At 48.9% G+C, this 21,890-nt stretch overlaps 1 protein-coding gene across 1 annotated transcript in view; it reads left to right on the top strand.

The window, feature by feature from the left end:
* The window catches only part of LOC140453820 (peroxisomal ATPase PEX6-like), a 49,592-nt gene extending 30,989 nt beyond the window's left edge, over positions 1 to 18,603 (top strand). The window contains exons 10-11 of the mRNA XM_072548709.1: positions 182 to 321; positions 17,476 to 18,603. Coding sequence (XP_072404810.1) covers positions 182 to 321; positions 17,476 to 17,612 — 277 coding nt within the window. The 3' untranslated portion in view covers positions 17,613 to 18,603. The remainder of the gene's footprint in view (positions 1 to 181; positions 322 to 17,475) is intronic.
* The last annotated feature ends 3,287 nt before the right edge of the window (positions 18,604 to 21,890 follow it).

Below are 21,890 nucleotides of genomic sequence, written 5' to 3'. Positions count from 1 at the left end.
TAGTAAATAATAGGAAAGTGAGTTGGAAGGCTACCCCTGGGAGGTGGGGTTGGAGGTCATGCCCAGGGTTAGAGGGCAAGCACAGGCACCAGGCGGAGAGTTTAGAAAGGAGAGGGGTTGGAAGCAGGTAGTGTTTGTGTGGATATCTGTGCTTTGCTGAGCCCACTGTTTTCCTTGGCAGGTTCACGTTACACCCCAGTGTGAGCCTGAAGCATGTGGTGGAACAGTGCCCAGCCTATCTGACTGGTGCTGACCTATACTCCCTCTGCTCTGACGCCATGATGGCAGCCCTCAAACGCAAGATCAGCCACATCCAGCAAGGTTTGTCTCAATCCAACCCCCCCCGCACCCCATTGCCCTCTCTACCCCATTGCCCCCCACACCATAACGCACCCCCACCACCCCATTCTCCCCAACCCCAACCACCACACCCTCATCCCCACCATCCCATCACCCCATTTCCCATGTCTGAAATGGAATGGTTGAGGGAATTGAAGTGGGTGGTGACTGGGAGGTCCAGTTGGCCCCTGTGGGCCTGGCTGAGATGCTGGGTGAACCAAAACAGGAATATGTATCGACTGTCCAGTTCTTCGAGTCTGTGGCAACACTCCATGTGACCATATCACTGCTGTCCAATTTAGTCCCCTGTTCCTGCTTTCTCCGCCTAACCTTTGATCTCTTTAGCCAAAACACAAAATCTAACTCCTTCCTGAAAGCATTCAATGTTATGGGCTCAACCACATTCTGGATCAGAGAATTCCACAGCCACCCCCCACCCCCCCCCCCCCCCACCTCCTCCCTCCCCCACACTCTGGGTAAAGACATTCCCATTGCTCTCCCTCCTAATTGGCTCGCCCCATTTCCTTAGACTGTGCCCCTGGTTCTGGACTTCCTGGTCATCAGGACTATCCTTCCTGTGTTTACCCTGGGGTGTCCTGTTTGGACAGGCCCTTTTTACAGATTTAAGAACATAGAACATTCCAGCGCAGGACAGGCCCTTTGGCCCTCGATGTTGCGCCGACCTGTCATACCAATCTGACAGGTTTTTATGAGATTCACCCCTCAATCTCCTGAACTCCTGCACTGTAATGTTCTATGTTCTAAACTCCAGTGAATATAATTCCTAACTGATCCAGTCTCTCTCCATCCATCAGCCCTGCCCTCCCAGGAATCAGTCTGGTAACCCTTCGCTGCCCTCCCTCCATCACCAGAACATCCTTCCTCAGATAAGGAGACCAAACCTGTCCACAATACTCCAGGTGTGGTCTCCCCAAGGCCCTGTATAATTGCAGCAAGACCTCCCTGCTCCTGGACTCGAATCCTCTCCCTATAAAGGCCCACATCCCATTTCCCTTCCTCACTGCCTGCTGTACCTGCACGCTTACTTTCAGAGACTGGGGTACAAGGACACCCAGGTGCCATTGCCCCTGCCCCTTTCCCAATCTGTCCCCATTCAGATCATCATCTGCCTCCTGACCCTCCCCCCCCCCCCCCAACCCCTCACATTTATCCACATTATCCTGCATCTCCCATGTATTTCCCCACTCCCTCAGCCTGTCCAAATCCCACTGAGACATCTCTGCATGTTCCTCACAGCTCACCCTCCCACCCAGCTTTGTGCTGTCTGTAAACCTGCAGAGATTACATTTAGTTCCCCCACCGACATCATTCATGTATATTGTGGATAGCAGGGTCCAAGCACCGATCCCTGTGGGTCCCCGCGGTATCCCACTGATCCCCGCCGTATCCCACTGATCCCCGCGGTATCCCACTGATCCCTGCGCTATCCCACTCGTCACTGCCTGCTGCTTGGAACCAGACCCGTTTATTCCTACTCTTTGTTTCCTGTCTGCTAACCAGCTCACTATCCATGTCAGTACACTGCCCCCTAATCCCATGTGATTTAATGTCACACATTGATCTCTCATACGGGACATTGTCAAAAACCTTGTCTTTTTGTCACAAAGGTTTTCCAAGGGCTGAGCTGTTATATCTTACATAATAGACTATCGCATTTTTCCCACCGCTGAGGTCAGACTCACTTGGCTGTAATTCCCAGTTTTCTCTCTGCCTCCCTTTTTACAAAATTGGACAACATATGAGATCCTCCAACATTCCAGAACTATTCCACGGTCTATAGAATCTTGGAAGGTGACCTTAAGGCACTTCCTTACATACTGTGGGATGTAGGGATTAGTCATGCAGCAGACAAGAGGCCCCTTCGGCCCATCCAGTCTTTGCCAATCTATCTGCATTAATCAGCTTTCCAGCACTAGATCCCAAAGCCCTGAATGTTATGACACGTGAAGTGTTCATCCCCGTCCTTTTTAAAGGTTGTGAGGTTTCCAGCCCAGGCAGTGTATTCCAGGTGTGCATGACTCTGGGTGAAAGCAGTTTTCCTCCAATCCCCTCAAAATCTCTGTCTTTCAGGTTAAAATTATGGCCCTTCAACTAAAGGTACAGCTGCTTTCCATTTACCCTGTCCATACCCCTCACAATCTTATACACCTCAAGTCAATGGGGGGGGGAACATGCTGGGAGCAGCATCAGGCAGACCTGACGATGAGGTGCCAGTCTGGTGAAGATACCAAACAGGATGACTTGCCAAACAGCATAAGCTGCAAGTGGTAGACAGAGCTAAGGGATCCCACAACCACCATCCCCAATCTAAGGTCTGCAGTCCTGCCACATCCAGGTGTGAATGGGGTGGGCAGTTAAACAACTCACTGGGGGAGGAGGCTCCACAAATCTCCCCCCCCCCCCCCCACCTCAATGATGGAGGAGCCCAGCACATCAGGGGAAAGGAGAAAGCTGAAACTTTCACAGTAATCTTCAGTCTGAAGTGCCGAGTGTATGATCCATCTCAGCCTCCTCCAGTGGTCCCCAGGGTCACAGATACCAGGCTCCAGCCAATTCGGGTCACTCCACGTGATATTAAGAAACGGTTGGAGACGCTGGATACTGTAAAGGCAATGGGCCCTGACAACATTCAAAGAACAAAGAGAATTTACAGCCCAGGAAACAGGCCCTTCGGCCCTCCAAGCCTGAGCCAATCCAAATCACTGTCTAAACCTGTCGCCCAATTCCTAACCATCTGTATCCCTCTGCTCCCCACCTACTCATGCATCTGTCCTAATGCATCTAAATGAATCTACCGAGCCTGCCTCTACCACCTCTGCTGGCAACGCGTTCCAGACACCCACCACCCTCTGTGTGAAGTACTTGCCGCGTGTATCCCCCTTAAACTTTGCACTTCTCACCTTGAAAGCGTGATCTCTCGTTATGGAATCCTTCACCCTGGGAAAAAGCTTGTCTCTATCCACCCTGTCTATACCCTTCATGATTTTGTAAACCTCAATCAGGTCCCCCCTCAATCTCCTTTTTTCTAGTGAAAACAAACCTAACCTACTCAACCTCTCTTCATAGCTAGCACCTTCATACCAGGCAACATCCTCGTAAACCTTCTCTGCACCCTCTCCAAAGCGTCCACATCCTTTTGGTAATGTGGCGACCAGAACTGTACACAGTATTCTAATGCGGCCAAACCAATGTCTTGTACAATTTTAACATGACCTGCCAGCTCTTATACTCAATACCCCTCTGATGAAGGCAAGCATACCATATGCCTTCTTGACCACTCTATCCACCTGTGCAGTAACCTTCAGGGTACAATGGACCTGTACTTCCAAATCTCTCTGCCCATCAACTTTTCCAAAGGCTCTTCCATTCATTGTATAATTCGCTGTAGACTTAGACTTACCTAAATGCATCACCTCTCATTTGTCTGGATTGAACTCCATCTGCCACTTTTCTGCCCAACTCTCCAGTCTATCTATATCCTCCTGTATTCTCTGACAGTCCCTTATGCTTTCTGCTACTCCACCAATCTTCGTGTCATCTGCAAACTTGCCTGATCATACCAACAGTGCCCTCTTCCAGATCATTTATGTATATTACAAACAACAGTGGCCCCAATACTGACCCCTGTGGAACACCACTGGTCACCTTTCTCCATTTTGAGACATTCCTTCAACTACTACTCTCTGTCTCCTGTTCCTTATCCACCGAGCTAGAACACCCTGCACACCATGTGACTTCACTTTCTCCATTAGTCTTTCTCAAATGCCTTACTAAAGTCCACGTACATGACATCAACAGCCCTTCCTTCATCTATCAACTTGGTCACTTCCTCGAAGAACTCTATTAAGGCACGATCTCCCCCACACAAAACCATGTTGCCTATCACTGATAAGCCCATTCTTTTCCAAATATAAATAGATCCTATCCCTCAGTACCTTCTCCAGCAACTTCCCACCACCGACATCAGGCTCACCGGTCTGTAGTTACCCCGGAATATCCCTACTACCCTTCTTGTACAGGGGGACAACATGAGCAACCTTCCAGTCCTCCGGCACGTCATCTGTGTTTAAGGATGTCACAAAGATATCTGTCAAGGCCCCAGCTATTTCCTCTCTCACCTCCTGGGATAGATCCCATCCGGTCCTGGGGATTTGTCCACCTTAATAACCTCTAGCCTACCCAACACCTCTTCCCTACTTATGTCAACGTGATCCAGACTAATCAAACTTCTATCTCTAATCTCAACATTCATCATGTCCCTCTCCTCAGTGAACACTGATGCCAAGTAATCATTCAGAATCTCACCCATTCTCTCAGGTTCGACACACAGCCTTCCTTCATTATCCTTTAGTGGACCAATCCTTTCTCTAGTTACCCACTTGCTTCTTGTATAAGAATAAAATGCTTTGGGATTCTCCTTAATTCTTCTCACTAAAGTTATTTCATGACCCCTTTTATCCCGCTTGATTAAGACTTGTCCTACTCTTCCGATATTCCTCCAGGGCCCGTTCTGTTCTTAGCTGCCTGGACCTTATGTATGCTTCCCTTTTCCTCTTGGCTAGTCATACAATTCCTCCTGTCATCCACGGTTCATGAATCTTGCCCTTCCTATCCTTTGCCTTCAACGGGACATACCTATCCTGCACTATCTTTAACCTATCTTTGAAAGCCTCCCGCATCTCAAATATGGACTTCCCTTCAAATAGCTGTGTCCAATCCACATTTCCCAAGTCCTGCCTAATTTTGATATAATTAGCCTTGGCCCAGTTTAGTACTCTTCCCTCAGGACCACTCTCTTCTTTATCTACGAGTATTCCAAAACGTACAGAATTGTGGTCACTGTTCCTAAAGAAATCCCCCACTGCAACTTCTCCCACCTGGTCTGGCTCGTTCCCCAGTACCAGGTCCAATATGGCCCCTTCCCTCGTCGGACTATTGACACACTGTTCTAGAAAACTCTCCTGGACGCTTCTAACAAACTCTACTCCATCCAGACCTCTGACGCTAAGTGTATCCCAGTCAGTGTTGGGAAAATCTCCCATCACCACTACCCTATTGCCTCTACATCGTTCCATAATCTGTTTACCAGCAATAGGACTGAAGACGTGTGCTCCAGAACTTGCTCTCCCCCAGCCAAGTTGTTCCAGTACAGTTACAACACTGGCATCTACCCGACAATGTGGAACATTGCCCAGGTATGTCCTGTATATAAAAAGCAGGACAGATCCAACCCGGCCAATTACCCCCCCCATCATAGAACATAGAACAATACAGCACAGAACAGGCCCTTCGGCCCACGATGTTGTGCCGAACTTCTATCCTAGATTAAGCACCCATCCATGTACCTATCCAAATGCCGCTTAAAGGTCGCCAATGAATCTGACTCTACCACTCCCACGGGCAGCGCATTCCATGCCCCCACCACTCTCTGGGTGAAGAACCCACCCCTGACATCTCCCCTATACCTTCCACCCTTCACCTTAAATTTATGTCCCCTTGTAACACTCTGTTGTACCCGGGGAAAAGTTTCTGACTGTCTACTCTATCTATTCCTCTGATCATCTTATAAACCTCTATCAAGTCACCCCTCATCCTTCGCCGTTCCAACGAGAAAAGGCCGAGAACTCTCAACCTATCCTCGTATGACCTACTCTCCATTCCAGGCAACATCCTGGTAAATCTTCTCTGCACCCTCTCCAAAGCTTCCACATCTTTCCTAAAGTGAGGCGACCAGAACTGCACACAGTACTCCAAATGTGGCCTAACCAAAGTCCTGTACAGCTGCAACATCACCTCACGACTCTTGAATTCAATCCCTCTGCTAATGAACGATAATACTCCATAGGCCTTCTTACAAACTCTATCCACCTGAGTGGCAACCTTCAAAGATCTATGTACATAGACCCCAAGATCCCTCTGTTCCTCCACCTGACCAAGAACCCTACCATTAACCCTGTATTCCGCATTCTTATTTGTTCTTCCAAAATGGACAACTTCACACTTGGCAGGGTTGAACTCCATCTGCCACTCCTCAGCCCAGCTCTGCATCATATCTAAGTCCCTCTGCAGCCGACAACAGCCCTCCTCACTGTCCACAACTCCACCTATCTTTGTATCATCTGCAAATTTACTGACCCACCCTTCGACTCCCTCATCTAAGTCATTAATAAAAATTACAAACAGCAGAGGACCCAGAACTGATCCCTGCGGAACTCCACTTGTAACTGGACTCCATGCTGAATATTTACCATCTACCACCACTCTCTGACTTCGACCGGTTAGCCAGTTTTCTATCCAATTGGCCAAATTTCCCTCTATCCCATGCCTCCTGACTTTCCGCATAAGCCTACCATGGGGAACCTTATCAAATGCCTTACTAAAATCCATGTACACTACATCCACTGCTCTACCCTCATCCACATGCTTGGTCACCTCCTCGAAGAATTCAATAAGACTTGTAAGGCAAGACCTACCCTTCACAAATCCGTGCTGGCTGTCCCTAATCAAGCAGTGCCGTTCCAGATACTCGTAAATCCTATCCCTCAGTACCCTTTCCATTACTTTGCCTACCACAGAAGTAAGACTAACTGGCCTGTAATTCCCGGGGTTATCCCTATTCCCTTTTTTGAACAGGGGCACAACATTCGCTACTCTCCAGTCCCCTGGTACCACCCCCGTTGCCAGTGAAGACGAGAAGATCATTGCCAACGGTACTGCAATTTCCTCTCTTGCTTCCCACATAATCCTAGGATATATCCCGTCAGGCCCGGGGGACTTGTCTATCCTCAAGTTGTTCAAAATGTCCAACACATCTTCCTTCCTAACAGATATCTCTTCTAGCTTATCAGTCCGTTTCACACTCTCCTCTTCAACAATACAGTCCCTCTCGTTCGTAAATACTGAAGAGAAGTACTTGTTCAAGACCTCTCCTATCTCTTCCGACTCAATACACAGTCTCCCACCACTGTCCTTGATCGGACCTACCCTCGTTCTCGTCATTCTCAGGTTTCTCACATACGCATAGAATGCCTTGGGGTTATCCTTGATCCTATCCGCCAGGGATTTTTCATGCCCTCTCTTAGCTCTCCTAATCCCTTTCTTCAGGTCCCTTCTGGCTATCCTGTATCCCTCCACTGCTCTGTCTGAACCTTGTTTCCTCAACCTTATGTAAGCCTCCTTCTTCCTCTTTACTAGACATTCAACCTCCCTCGTCAACCAAGGCTCCCTCACACGACCATTTCTTTCCTGCCTGATCGGTACATACATATCAAGGACACGTCGTATCTGCTCCTTGAAAAAGTCCCACATTTCCACCACATCCTTCCCTGACAGCCTATGCTCCCAACGTATGCTCCTCAAATCCTGTCTTACAGCATCGTAATTTCCCTTCCCCCAATTGTAAAAACTTCCTTGTTGTGTGCACCTATCCCTCTCCATAACCAAGGTGAAAGTGACAGAATTGTGGTCGCCATCACCAAAATGTTCACCCACTAACAAGCCCACCACTTGTCCCGGTTCGTTACCGAGTACCAAATCCAATATGGCCTCCCCTCTGGTTGGACAATCTACATACTGCGTTAGAAAAGCTTCCTGGACACACTGCACAAACACCGCCCCATCCAATCTACTTGATCTAAAGAGCTTCCAATCAATATTTGGGAAGTTGAAGTCGCCCATGACTACGACCCTGTGGCTTCTGCACCTTTCCAAAATCTGTTTCCCAATCTGTTTCTCCACATCTTTGCTGCTATTGGGGGGCCTATAATAAACACCCAACAAGGTGACTGCACCTTTCCTATTTCTGACTTCAGCCCATACTACCTCCAGAGGCAGATCTCCCTCAAACTTCCTTTCTGCAGCCGTTATACCATTTCTAATTAGCAATGCCACCCCCCCTCCTTTTTTACCACCCTCCCTAATCTTACTGAAACATCTGTAACCAGGAACCTCCAACAGCCATTCCTGTCCCTCATCTATCCATGTTTCCGTGATGGCTACAACATCGTAGTCCCAGGTACCGATCCACGCCTTAAGTTCACCCACCTTATTTCTGATACTCCTTGCATTGAAGTATACGCACTTGAGCCCATCTCTGTGTCCGCAAGTAGTCCCTGTCAGTGCTACCTTCTCCACAGCCTCCCTACAGTCTTGGACATCCTGACACACAGCTAGCTTACTTGCTGGACTACAAGTCCGGATCCCATCCCCCTGCCAAATTAGTTTAAACCCCCCCGAAGAGTGCTAGCAAACCTACCCCCCAGGATATTGGTGCCCTTCTGGTTCAGGTGCAACCCGTCCTGTTTATACAGGTCCCACCTTCCCCAGAATGCAGTCCAATTGTCCAAATATCTGAAGCCCTCCCTCCTACACCATCCTTGCAGCCACGTGTTCAACTGCACTCTCTCCCTATTCTTTGCCTCTCTGTCACGTGGCACCGGCAACAACCCAGAGATGACGACTCTGTCTGTCCTAGCTTTTAGCTTCCAGCCCAACTCCTTGAGCTCTTGAATGACCTCCCCGCCCCTCTTCCTACCTATGTCGTTGGTGCCAATGTGTACCACGACTTCTGGCTGCACACCCTCCCCCTTAAGGATTCTGAAGACACGGTCCGAGACATCTCGGACCCTAGCACCCGGGAGGCAACAAACCATCCGAGAGTCTCGCCCATGTCCACAGAACCGCCTGTCCGTCCCTCTAACTAGAGAGTCCCCTATAACTAGCGCTCTCTTCTTCTCCCCCTTTCCCTTCTGAATCTCAGAGCCACAGACCCCTTCACTGCAGCTTACACCTGCAAGGCTGTCCCCCCCAACAGTTTCCAAAGCTGCATACTTATTTTTTAGGGGAACGACTACAGGGGAACCCTGCACTGCCTGTTTCTTCCCCTTCCCACCTCTAACTGTTACCCAGCTACCTCTGTTCTCTGGCGTAACTATGTCCCTGTAGCTTCTATCGATCACCCTCTCAGCCTCTCTAATAATCCTCAGCTCATCCAGTTCCAGTTCCAGTTCCCTAACTCGTTCGGTGAGGATCAGGATCTGACTGCATTTCCTGCACACGAAGTCGGCAGGAGTATCGGTGGTCACCCCTACCTCAAACATCCTGCAGGAGGAACATTCCACCGCCTCCCCTCGATCCTCAGTAACGTGATGGAAGGGGTCAGGAACAGAGCTATCAAGCAGCACCCACTCAGCAATAACCTGCTCAGTGACGCCCAGTTTGGGTTCCCCCAGGGTCACCCAGCTCCTGACCTCATTCCAGCCTTGGGTCAAACATGGACAAAAGAGCTGGATTCCAGAGGGGAGGGGAGAGGGACAGCCCTTGATATCAAGGCTGCATTCGACCGAGTGTGGCATCACGGAGCCCGGGCAAAACTGGAATCAATGGGCATCAGGAGCAAACTCTCCGCTGGTTAGAGTCACACCTGGCCCAGAGGAAGATGGTTGTGGTTGTTGGAGGGTCAGTCATCTCAGCTCCAGGACACCTCTGCAGGAGTCCCTCAGGGGAGGGTCCTAGGGCCAACCATCTTCAGCTGCTTCATCAATCACCTTCCCTCTGTCATAAGGTCAGAGGTGGGGATGTTTACTGATGATTACAGTGTTTAGTACCATCCTCAGATATTGCAGCAGTCCAAGTCCAAGTCCAAATGCAACAAGATCTGGACAATCTCCAGGCTTGGGCTGACAAATGACAAGTAACATTCGCACACACAAATGCCAGGCTATGACGGTCTCCAGTAACGAACAATCCAACCATTGATCCTTGACATTCACTGGTGTCACCATCACGGAATCCCCCACTATCAATATCCTGGGGGTTACCATTGACCAGAAACTGAACTGGACTCACCACATAAACACAGCGGCTCCAAGAGCAGGTCAGAGGCTGGGAATACTGCGGTGAGTAACTCCCCTCCTGACTCCCCAAAGCCTGTCCACCATCTACAAGATACAAGTCAGGAGTGTGAGGGAATACTCCCCACTTGCCCTGGATGGGGGAAGCTCCAACAACACTCAAGAAGCTCAACACCATCCAGGAGAAAGCAGCCGCTTGATTGGCACCACATCCACAAACACCCACTCCCTCCCCCACCGACGCTCAGTAGCAGCAGTGTGTACTGTCTACAAGATGCACTGCAGAAATTCACCAAAGATCCTCAGACAGCACCTTCCAAACCCAAGATCACTTCCATCTAGAAGGACAAGGGCAGCAGGAACACCACCCCCTGCAAGTTCCCCTCCAAGCCCCTCCCCATCCTGACTGGGACAGTATCATCTTTCCTTCAAGTACAATAATGGACAAGGGAGTATACGATGGCCATTGTATTATCGCTCGACTATTAAGAAACCTGCATTGGAATCCCACCAGGGCAGTTGCTGGAATTTGAATTCAATAAAAGTCTGGAATCAAGAGTCTCCTGATGACCATGACACCATTGCTGATTGTCAGAAAATCTCATCTGATTTATGAATGTCCTTTAGGGCCACAAATCTGCCATCCTTACCTACTGATGCTGACATCGAACGTTACAGCGCAGTACAGGCCCTTTGGCCCTCAATGTTGCACCGAGCTCTGAAAATAATCTGATGTCCATCTAACCTACGTTGCTCAATCATTATCCATATGTATGTCCAATGCCCGTTTAAATCTTCTTGCTGTCGGCGAGTTTGCTACTGTTGCAGGCAGGCCATTCCTCACCCCTACTACTCTCTGAGTAAAGAAACTACCCCCACTATCAGTCCTATATCTATCACCCCTCAATTTAAAGCTATGTCCCCTTGTGCTAACCATCACCATCTGAGGAAAAAGGCTCTCACTATCTAACCCTCTGATTATCTTACACGTCTCGATTAAGTCACCTCTCAACCTTCTTCTCTCCAACAAAAACAGCCTCAAGTTCCCTCAGCCTTTCCTCTAAGACCTTCCCTCCGAACCAGGCAACATCCTGGTAAATCTCCTCTGAACCCTTTCCAAAGCTTCCACATCTTTCCGATAATGTGCGATGACTAGAACTGCAGACAATACTCCAGGTGCAGCCTGACCAGTGTCTTGTCCAGATGAAGAATGACCTCTTGGCTCTGAAACTCAATCCCCCTACCAATAAACACCCCACATGCTTTCTGAATAACCCTTTCAACCTGGGTGGCAACTTTCAGGGATCTGTGTCCCAGGATACCGAGATCTCTCTGTTCATCTACACGACCAAGAATTTTACCATTAGCCCAGTACTCTGCATTTCTGTTACTTCTTCCCAAGTGAACTATCTCACACTTTTCCACATTAAACTCCACTTGCCACTTTCTCAACTCAGCTCTGCAGCTTATCTATGTCCCTCTGTAACCCACAACATCCTTCAGCACTATCCACCACTCTGCCTACCTTAGTGTCATCTGCAAATTTACTAACCCATCCTTCTACGCCTAACTCCAGATCATTTATAAAAATGACAAACAACAGTAGCCCCAAAACAGATCCTTGCAGTACACCACTGGTAACTGAGCTCCAAGATGAACATCTCCCATCAACCACCACCCTCTGTCTTCTTTCAGCAAGCCAATTTCTGATCCAAACTGCTAAATCACCTTCAGTCCCAAAACTCCGTATTTTGTACAATAGCCTACCGTAGGGACCCTTATCAAACACCTTACGGAAATCCATATACAGCACATCAACCACTTTACCCTCATCCACCTGTTTGGTCACCATCTCAAAGAACTCAATAAGATTTGTGAGACATGACCTACCCTTCACAAAACCATGTTGACTATCCCCAATCAACTTATTCCTTTCCAGATGATTATAAATCCTATCTCTTATAACCTTTTCTAATTACCCACAACTGAAGTAAGGCTCACTGGCCTATAATTGCCAGAGTTGTCTCTACTCCCCTTCTTGAACAAGGAAACAACATTTGCTATCCTCCAGTCATCTGGCACTACTCCTGTAGACAATGACGACATAAAGATCAAATCCAAAGGGTCTGCAATCTCCTCCCTAGCTTCCCAAAGAATTCAAGGAAAAATCCCATCCGGCCCAGGGGTCTTATCTATTTTCAGATCTTCCAAAATTGCTAAGACTTCTTCTTTGTCAACCTCAATCCCATCTAATCTTGTATCTCTGTATTCTCACTAACATTGCCCTTCTGCAATGTGAATACTGACAAAAAGTATTCCTTAAGCGCTTCCCCTATGTCCTCTGATTCCAAGCACAACTTTCCACTACTGTCTTTGATTGACCCTAATCTTACTCTAGTCATTCTTTTATTCCTGATATACCTATAGAAGGCCTTAGGGTTTTCCTTGACCAACAATGTCTCATGTCCCCTCCTGGCTCTTCTTAGCCCTCTCTTTAGGTCTTTTCTGGCTAACTTATAACTCTCAATCCCCCTAACTGAGCCTTCATGCCTCATCCTCACATCAGCCTTCCTCTTCCTCCTTGACAAGAGCTTCATCTTCCTGAGGAAACCAAGGCCCCCTCTCTTGACAACTCCCTCCCTGCCTCATAGGTGTATACTTATCAAGGACCTGCAGTAGCTGTTCCTTGAATAAGCTCCACATTTGAAGAGTGTCTGTCCCTGCAGTTTCCTTCCCTATCCTATGCATCCCATCAATGAATAACAAATAAACCCAGCACAGATCCCTGTGGGCCACCACTGCACACTGGGCTCTAATCACACAAACAGCCTTCTACCACCCCCCTCTGTCTCCTGTCTTGGAGCTAATTCTGGTTCGAATTTGCCAAGTTACGCTGAATCCCATCAGCTTTTACCTTCTGTATCAGTTTCCCTGTGGGGCCGCGCTAAAATCCAGATTAACTGCGCTATCCACATCTACACACCTGGTAACCACCTTGAAACATTCCACCAGATTTGTTCAGCATGACCTCCCTCTGACAAAGCCGTGCTGACTATCCCTGAGCAAACCTTGCCTCTCCAAGTGGAGATTAATGCTCTCCTTCAGAATTCTCTCCAGTAATTTCCCTCCCACTGATGTGAGACCCATTGCCCTGTAATCCCCTGGTTTCTCTCCCACTCTCCTTGTAAAGGGGAACCACATTAGCTGTCCTCCAGTCCTCTGACAGCTTCTCTGTGCCCAGAGAGGAATTGAACATTTGGATAATTTCCTCCCTCACCACCTACAGCAGCCTGGGTTACACCTGCTCCAGATCTGGGGATTTGTCCATTTTTCACCTGCCAAAACCCCAAAAACCTTTTCACTCCCAGTATTAGACTGCTCAAGATCCTCTGTCCCCTTCTCGGATTCTGTACCTACGCTCTGCCCCTCCTCCTCCTGAGTAAAGCCAGGTGTGAAACACTTGTTTAAAATTGTACCGGTGGCCTCTGGCTCCATGCACCGAATACCCTCTTGGTCCCTAATAGGACCTATCCCTTCCCTGGTTATCCTCTTCGTTGATATTGAATATTTTGGAATGCTCCCTAACCTTGCTCACCAGTGTTCTCATGCCCCCTCTTTGCTCTCCTCCTTCTCTCTGCACCTTCTGTACTCCTCTGGAGCCTCCATAGTTTTGCTTCCTTTGTTAAAAGCCTGTCTTTTTCCTGTTTATCCAGTCCTGAATATTCCTGACCATCCAGGGTTCTCTGGGCTTGATGCTCCTACATTTCATTCTAAAGGGAACACAGCATAGTACAGAATGGCAGTGGGCCCTGTAGCCCACGATGTTGTGCTGAACCTGACACCAAATCAAACTAATCCCTTCTGCCTGCCCTTAGTCCATCCATATCTCTCCATTCCTTGCATTTTCATGTGTTTATCTTAAATGCCCCTATTGTACCTGCCTCCACCACCACCCCTGGCAGTGTGTTCCACACTCCTATCACTCTTTTAAAAAAAACTTGCCCCCTCACATCTCCTTTGAACTTTCCCTCTCACCTTAAATGCGTGCCCCTCCAGTTTTAGACTGGGGAAAAGATTCTGAACTTTAATACTATCCATGCATCTATTAATTTTATTGGCTTCTGTAAAGTCTCCCCTCGGTCTCCGCTGCTCTAAGAAAATAACCTTGAGTGTTTTGAGCTCTCTAATTCAGGCAGCATTCTGTAAACCTCTTATGTACCCTCTCCAAAGCCTCCACATCCTTCCTATAATGTAGTGACTAGAATTGAATGCAGTATTCTAAGTGTGGCCTAACCAAAGTCTTATCAAGCTGCAACATGTCCTCAGTTCCCTGACCAATAAAGGCAAGCGTGCCGAACACTTCCTTTATCACCCTGTCTACCCGTGTGGCCACTTTCAGGGAGCTAGGGACTGCAACCCCAAGATCCCTCTGTACATCAATGCTGTTCAGGGTCCTGCCATTAACTAAATACATTTCCTAAACATTTAATCTCCCAAAGTGCACCACCTCACACATCCCCGTGTGATCCTAAAGTACTCCTTTAGGATCGCACCCACATCCTCTTCCCCCAAGTTCCCTCTTTTATCCTGAAGTGGGCCCATGTTGAGCAACAATACAGCACACGAACAGGCCCTTCTACCTTCTAAGAGTATGCCGATACCGTTTTTGTCTTCCATACTAAAACTCTCTTTGCTTACAGGATCCATATTCCCTATTCCCTCCTTGTTCATGTATTTGTCCAAGTGTTCCTTGAGTGCTGCTGTTGTGTCTGTTTCCATCCCCTTCTCTGGCAGTACGTCCAGGCACTCACCACCCTCTGTGTGGAAAAACCTGCCTCGCACATCTCTTTTAAGCTTCCCCACCCCCTCGCACTTTGAACCTGTGTCCCCTAGTAGCTGACCCTTCCACCCTGGGAAAAAGCCTCATACTTTCCACTCTATCCAAGCCATTCACAATCATATAAACTCCTATCAGGTCCTCCCACAACCTCCTGCACTCCAGTGAAAACAGCCCATCTGAAGATCTATAAAGTTGCAGCATAACTTGTCTACCCTTAGACTCACTGCCCCTTTCCAATGAAGGTAAGCGTGCCATAAGCCTTTTGTTACTCCCTTATCTAGCTGCACTACCACCTTCAGTGGCCTGTGGATCTGCACACCCAGATCCCTCTACATACCAACAGACCTAAGGGTTCTGTCGTTCACTGTATAATTTCCACCTGTACTTGACCTTCCAAAATGCATCACCCCACATTTGTCCGGATTAAACACCACCTGCCATTTTTTTGCCCATGCCTCCAACTGATCTATATCCTGCTGTATCCCCTGACAATTCTCCTCACTATCTGCAACTCCACAACCTCACTAATTAGACCACCACGTTTTCCTCTAAATCATTTCCAGCAGAGGTCCCAGCAGTGATCCCTGTGAGTCACAGCCCTTCCACCCCTACCCTCTATCTCCTGTGACTAAGCCAGTTCTGTCTCCAGCTCACCCCTGATACCATGTGACTTCACCTTTTGTACCAGTCTGCCATGAGGGACCTTGTCAAAAGCTTGACTGAAATCCATGTGGACAACATCAGCTGCTTTTCCCTCATCAACCATCTTTGTCACCTCCTCAAAAACCTCAATTAAGTTAGTGAGGTTCAACCTCCCCAGCACAAAACCATGCTGTCTATTGCTAATACAACCATGTGCTTCGAAACACATGTAGACCTTGTCCCTGAGAGTCTTTTCCAGTGATTTCCCTACCACTGAGGTAGGGAGACTGCAAGGCTCATAGGCCTGTAATTCCCTGGATGATCCCTGCTACCCTATAATTCCCTGGATGATCCCTGCTACCCTATAATTCCCTGGATGATCCCTGCTACCCTTCTTAAACAATGGGACAGCTCTGGCTATTCTCCCGTACTCTGGGACCTGACCTATTGTCAAAGAGGATACAGGATACACTCACCGATATCATTTTAGAGACATACGAGTAGGTCAGTACCCCCCATTGAGCTGCTTCTCAGGTCCAGGAGGAGGCCATGCAGTCTGTTGGATCTGCTGCTCAAGGCCAGGACAGGCCATTGAGGCAGTTTCACTGAGCCAGGAGTAATATAACCTGGCTGTGACCCAGGAATATGGGGAGGTGATCCGGTGTTCCAGGAGCAAGTGTGCAATGGCTGAAGTGGAGTGAAGAACACATTGTGTTCAGGGGCAGAAGGGGGAGGGGGATAATCTCCTTCCAAACAGCAGACTGAGACTCCCAGTGGTATAGAGAGGGGGTGCTGCCCTGCCTTCTAGAGGTAAAGGCTTCTGGTATCAACCAGTGAAACCTTTTAAAAAAGAAATATCTGTCATTTCAGTTAGAGTCATAGAGATGTACAGCATGGAAAAACACCCTTCGACCCAACCAGATATCCCAACCCAATCTAGTCCCACCTGCCAGCACCCGGCCCATATCCCTCCAAACCCTTCCTATTCATACACCCATCCAAATGCCTCTTAAATGTTGTAATTGTACCAGCCTCCACCACATCCTCTGGCAGCTCATTCCATACACGTACCACCCTCTGTGTGAAAAGGTTGCCCCTTAGGTCTCTTTTATATCTTTCCCCTCTCACCCTAAACCTATGCCCTCTAGTTCTGGAGGAGAAAGTGAGGACTGCAGATGCTGGAGATCAGAGCTGAAAATGTGTTGCTGGAAAAGCGCAGCAGGTCAGGCAGCATCCAAGGAACAGGAGAATCGATGTTTCGGGCATCAGCCCTTCTTCAGGAAGGCAGCAACACATTTTCACCTCTAGTCCTGGACTCCCCGAACCCAGGGAAAAGACTTTGTCTATTTATCCTATCCATGCCCCTCATACTTTTATAAACCTCTATAAGGTCACCCCTCAGCCTCCGACACTCCAGGGAAAACAGCCCCAGCCTGTTCAGCCTCTCCCTATAGCTCAAATCCTCCAACCCTGGCAACATCCTTGTAAATCTTTTCTGAACACTCTCAAGTTTGGCAACATCTTTCCGATAGGAAGGAGACCAGAATTGCTCGCAACATTACAACAGTGGCCTAACCTTACTGTTTGTGGGATCCTGCTGTGCATATATTGGGCGCATGTTTTCCTGCATTCCAGCAGTGTGTCGATTTCCCAAAGTGCCACACTGACTGTGCACTCGGAGGTAGATATTGGGGGTGAGTGGGCTCTGTGTGTGTGTGTGTGTGTGTGTGTGTGTGTGTGTATATACATGGCTGCAATGATTTCTTCCCCATACCCTGCCAGGTGTGGACACTGAGACCTCGGAGCTTGTCCTGCTGCCTGATGACTTTAAGAAAGCCTTGGCCACACTGCAGCCTTCAGTCTCCCAGCACGAGCTTTCCAACTACAAACAGATCCAACAGAAACTGACAGCCACATGACAGATTCCCAGCTACAGCCGGATGGGAACAGGAACATCCAACTGGGGAAGCATCTGGATGGGAGTTTGGGAAGCCTCGATCTGAATGCACATGGGTGTATAGTTTAGCCAGCATTTGGATGTGCAAGCAATGTCTGGAAGAGACTGATAACAAGGAACATTGGAGGAGCAGGATTTTGGGTGGGAGCAGGTCTACAGAGGGTGGATATTCCACTTGGGAACAGGCCCTGGCTGTAAGTGATGATAATCTGCATAGTAACAAGATTGTAGCTCTGTGCCTGGGAACAGGAGTAACACCACTTTGTACAGCACCGGGGCTAGATCAAGGCACCAGCTTGGGACAAGGCACAGTGTTTGAGGAACTCAGTGTAGGAATATGTAAGTTTTAGTATTGAAAGACACCTCAGGATGAGAGAGCACATCTGAACATGAATAAAGTCAATAATAAAGGAGTGCAATTTGGTGAAAATGTGGATGGAATTTGCAAGACTTGAGGGAAAGACCTGGCTGGGGCTGTGTCCAGAAGCATTAATATCTTGATAGGTACAGGAGCAGTTTTGCAGTTAGTCAGTTCCACATCTGCAAATATAGAACTTGGATTTCGCCACCGACGCTCAGTAACAGCAGTGTGTACTATCTACAAGATACACTGCAGAAATTCACCAAAGATCCACAGACAGCACCTTCCAAACCCACAACCACTTCCATCTAGAAGGACAAGGGCAACAGATACATGGGAATACCACCCCCTGCAAATCCCTCTCCAAGCCCCTCCCCATCCTGACTGGGAAATACCTCACCGTTCCATCACACTCACTGGATCAAATGGCTACAATTCTCTCCCTGAGGGCTTTGTGGGTCTACCCTACAGCACACGGACTACAGCGGTTCAAGAAGGAAATCAGTGTTTAACTTTTGAAAATATTATTTTCAGGAAGCTGAAGTTTGCTTTTACCTGGAAAGCTTATAAATGATAAAATTCTGGTCAAGGAGATGTCTCTCTTAGTCTCTTTTGTTCTCCTTGAGTAATTCATAATCTGGAGAAAATCAAAGGGTTCTTGGTTCATGAAATAATCACAATTGCGAAGGACAAAGTTCAACATGGAAGACTTGAAAGACAGCAACTTGAGACCGAAACGCAGTAAACTGAAATGTTGAGAGACAGAGAACTGTGCAGGAGATCAGAGGTTCAAATTCAAGGGTCAAATAAAATAATCCAGGAAGCATTCCAAATGCAGGTTTTCAGCTCAGTAATTTGGGGTTATATTCAGATGTACAGCAGACTCCAGACCCCGTGTGAGGGAGCAATGCTTATTCCTGGTCTCTGAATGCCAGCAAGGAGTCATCAAAGAGAAATCAGAGAAGGCCACAGGAAAGTCGTTTGACTAAAGTCATGTTTCTTTTCGATCTTGTGCATGGTGAAGAATTACACTTTAACCTTTCGTTTACCGTGCAGCTTTTTAAAAAACCACAATACGACATACTTAATTAATGAAGGAGCGCCACGCTGTCGGAGGGTCAGTGCTGAGGGAGTGGGCCCTGTCGGAGGGTCAGTGCTGAGGGAGTGCCGCACTGTCGGAGGGTCAGTACTGAGGGAGCGCCGCACTGTCGGAGGGTCGGTGCTGAGGGAGTGCCGCACTGTCGGAGGGTCAGTGCTGAGGGAGTGCCGCACTGTCAGAGGGTCAGTACTGAGGGAGTGGGCACTGTCAGAGGGTCAGTACTGAGGGAGTGGGCACTGTCAGAGGGTCAGTACTGAGGGAGTGGGCACTGTCGGAGGGTCAGTGCTGAGGGAGTACCGCACTGTCAGTGGGTCAGTACTGAGGGAGTGCCGCACTGTCGGAGGGTCAGTGCTGAGGGAGTGCCGCACTGTCGGAGGGTCAGTACTGAGGGAGTGGGCACTGTCGGAGGGTCAGTTCTGAGGGAGTACCGCACTGTCAGTGGGTCAGTGCTGAGGGAGTGCCGCACTGTGAGTGGGTCAGTGCTGAGGGAGTGCCGCACTGTCAGTGGGTCAGTACTGAGGGAGTGCCGCACTGTCGGAGGGCCAGTGCTGAGGGAGTGCCGCACTGTCGGAGGGTCAGTGCTGAGGGAGTGGGCACTGTCAGAGGGTCAGTGCTGAGGGAGGGACACACTGTCGGAGGGTCAGTGCTGAGGGAGGGACACACTGTCGGAGGGTCAGTGCTGAGGGAGTGCTGGACTGTCGGAGGGTCAGTGCTGAGGGAGTGCCGCACTGACGGAGGGTCAGTGCTGAGGGAGTGCCGCACTGTCGGAGGGTCAGTACTGAGGGAGTGGGCACTGTCGGAGGGTCAGTGCTGAGGGAGTACCGCACTGTGAGTGGGTCAGTGCTGAGGGAGTGCCGCACTGTGAGTGGGTCAGTGCTGAAGAAGTGCCGCACTGTCAGTGGGTCAGTACTGAGGGAGTGCCGCACTGTCGGAGGGTCAGTGCTGAGGGAGTGCCGCACTGTCGGAGGGTCAGTGCTGAGGGAGTGGGCACTGTCAGAGGGTCAGTGCTGAGGGAGGGACACACTGTCGGAGGGTCAGTGCTGAGGGAGGGACACACTGTCGGAGGGTCAGTGCTGAGGGAGGGACACACTGTCGGAGGGTCAGTGCTGAGGGAGTGCTGGACTGTCGGAGGGTCAGTGCTGAGGGAGTGCCGCACTGTCAGAGGGTCAGTGCTGAGGGAGTGGGCACTGTCGGAGGGTCAGTGCTGAGGGAGTGGGCACTGTCGGAGGGTCAGTGCTGAGGGAGTGCCGCACTGTTGGAGGGTCATTGCTGAGGGAGTGCCGCACTGTCGGAGGGTCATTGCTGAGGGAGTGCTGCACTGTCAGAGGGTCAGTACTAAGGGAGTGCCACACCATTGGAAGGTCAATGCTGAGGGAATGCTACACTGTCAGAGGGTCAGTACTGAGAGGGAAACACATGGGATCTATGAGAATGAGTCATTACGAAATGGCCCCATGATTTGATTGGAGCTTTAACTACAGCCAAGGGACCAGAGGTGGAGACTGCTGTGAGTGGAGTTGGTGTACAGAGGGTGGATGAGAGATATGAAGGGTTTTTAATCTGACAGGAAGATAACTCCTGGGGAATGATTTACTGGCAGTGCAAGTTACAGCTCCCCTATGAAGCACAGTAAGGCCAGTTGGTGCTCCATGGACAGATCAGTTACAAGAACAGGATCTGAGTATTGTTCCATTGTGTGTAGAGACTAAAGAAAGACCACGCCCAGAGCCCACATGCAGATGTTTGCAGAGCTGAAGCCCCCAGTTAACAATCAGGATCATTGTCTTCCGGTATTGGAGGCTCAGGAAACAGATCCAGAGTGAAGTCAGTCAGCATAGACAGCTCACACTGAAACTGGAGCTGTTCCACAGTTTTACTGTATCAGAAACAGAACTCTGATGAGGGAGTGGAGGCCCCATCACGGACCTGCAGATAAGGAAGGACAGTTGTTCATCAGCTAGTGATGCTGCCCAGATCTCATCGGGGGAGACTGGGAGGGGGACATGAAGTTCCTCTGACAGGTCGTGTAGGAAAACAGGAAACACAGACATGGAGAAACAGGGAGTTTACATGGACCCAGCCCCAGGAAGAAGTCGTACTGTTCAGTGTGGGGCGTGTCAGGTCGGAGAGCGGCAGCTTTGCTCCCTGTAGCAGTTTGTGAAGACCCACTTTGCCAAGTGGTAGTGGACTGTGTCAGACTGTTACTGAAAACAAAAGCGTGACGCCAGGATGTGCTCACACTGATGGAGGTGCCAACCTGACTCCCAGAGGAACCTCCTTTCAGGACCATTAAATAAATTGTCCAAGCAGGATTGTAATAAAAAATTCAGTCAGATCTTTGAAAGAAATTTTGGTTGATGCAGATGAGGTATTAGTTAATTCAGTGGACATTCTAAATGTGATTAAGAAATCAATCTTTCTGTTGAGGCAGGGGGCTGAAAGTGTTGAATCTGAAGCTCAAATGGAGGAATATGTCAATTACAGAAGTGAAACGACAGAATCAGCTCCCAGGTTCGATTCTACCCTCAGGCGACTGTCTGTGTAGTTTGCACATTCTCCCATGTCTGTGTGGGTTTCCTCTGGGTGCTCTATCTCGCTCCCACAGTCCAAAGATGTGCAGGTCAGGGTGAATTAACCAGTGTTAAGTGCATTATTCAGGTATAAATATGGCAAATGGGTCTGGGTGGGTTACTCTTTGGAGGTTTGGTGTGGACTTGTTGGACCGAAGGGCCTGTTTCCAGACTGTGAGGAATCTAATCTAAGTCAGTTCAACGTCCTGT

Source organism: Chiloscyllium punctatum, chromosome 3 (assembly GCF_047496795.1).
Source record: "Chiloscyllium punctatum isolate Juve2018m chromosome 3, sChiPun1.3, whole genome shotgun sequence".
Taxonomy (NCBI): domain Eukaryota; kingdom Metazoa; phylum Chordata; class Chondrichthyes; order Orectolobiformes; family Hemiscylliidae; genus Chiloscyllium; species Chiloscyllium punctatum.
This window is presented reverse-complemented; position numbering and strand designations above follow the sequence as displayed.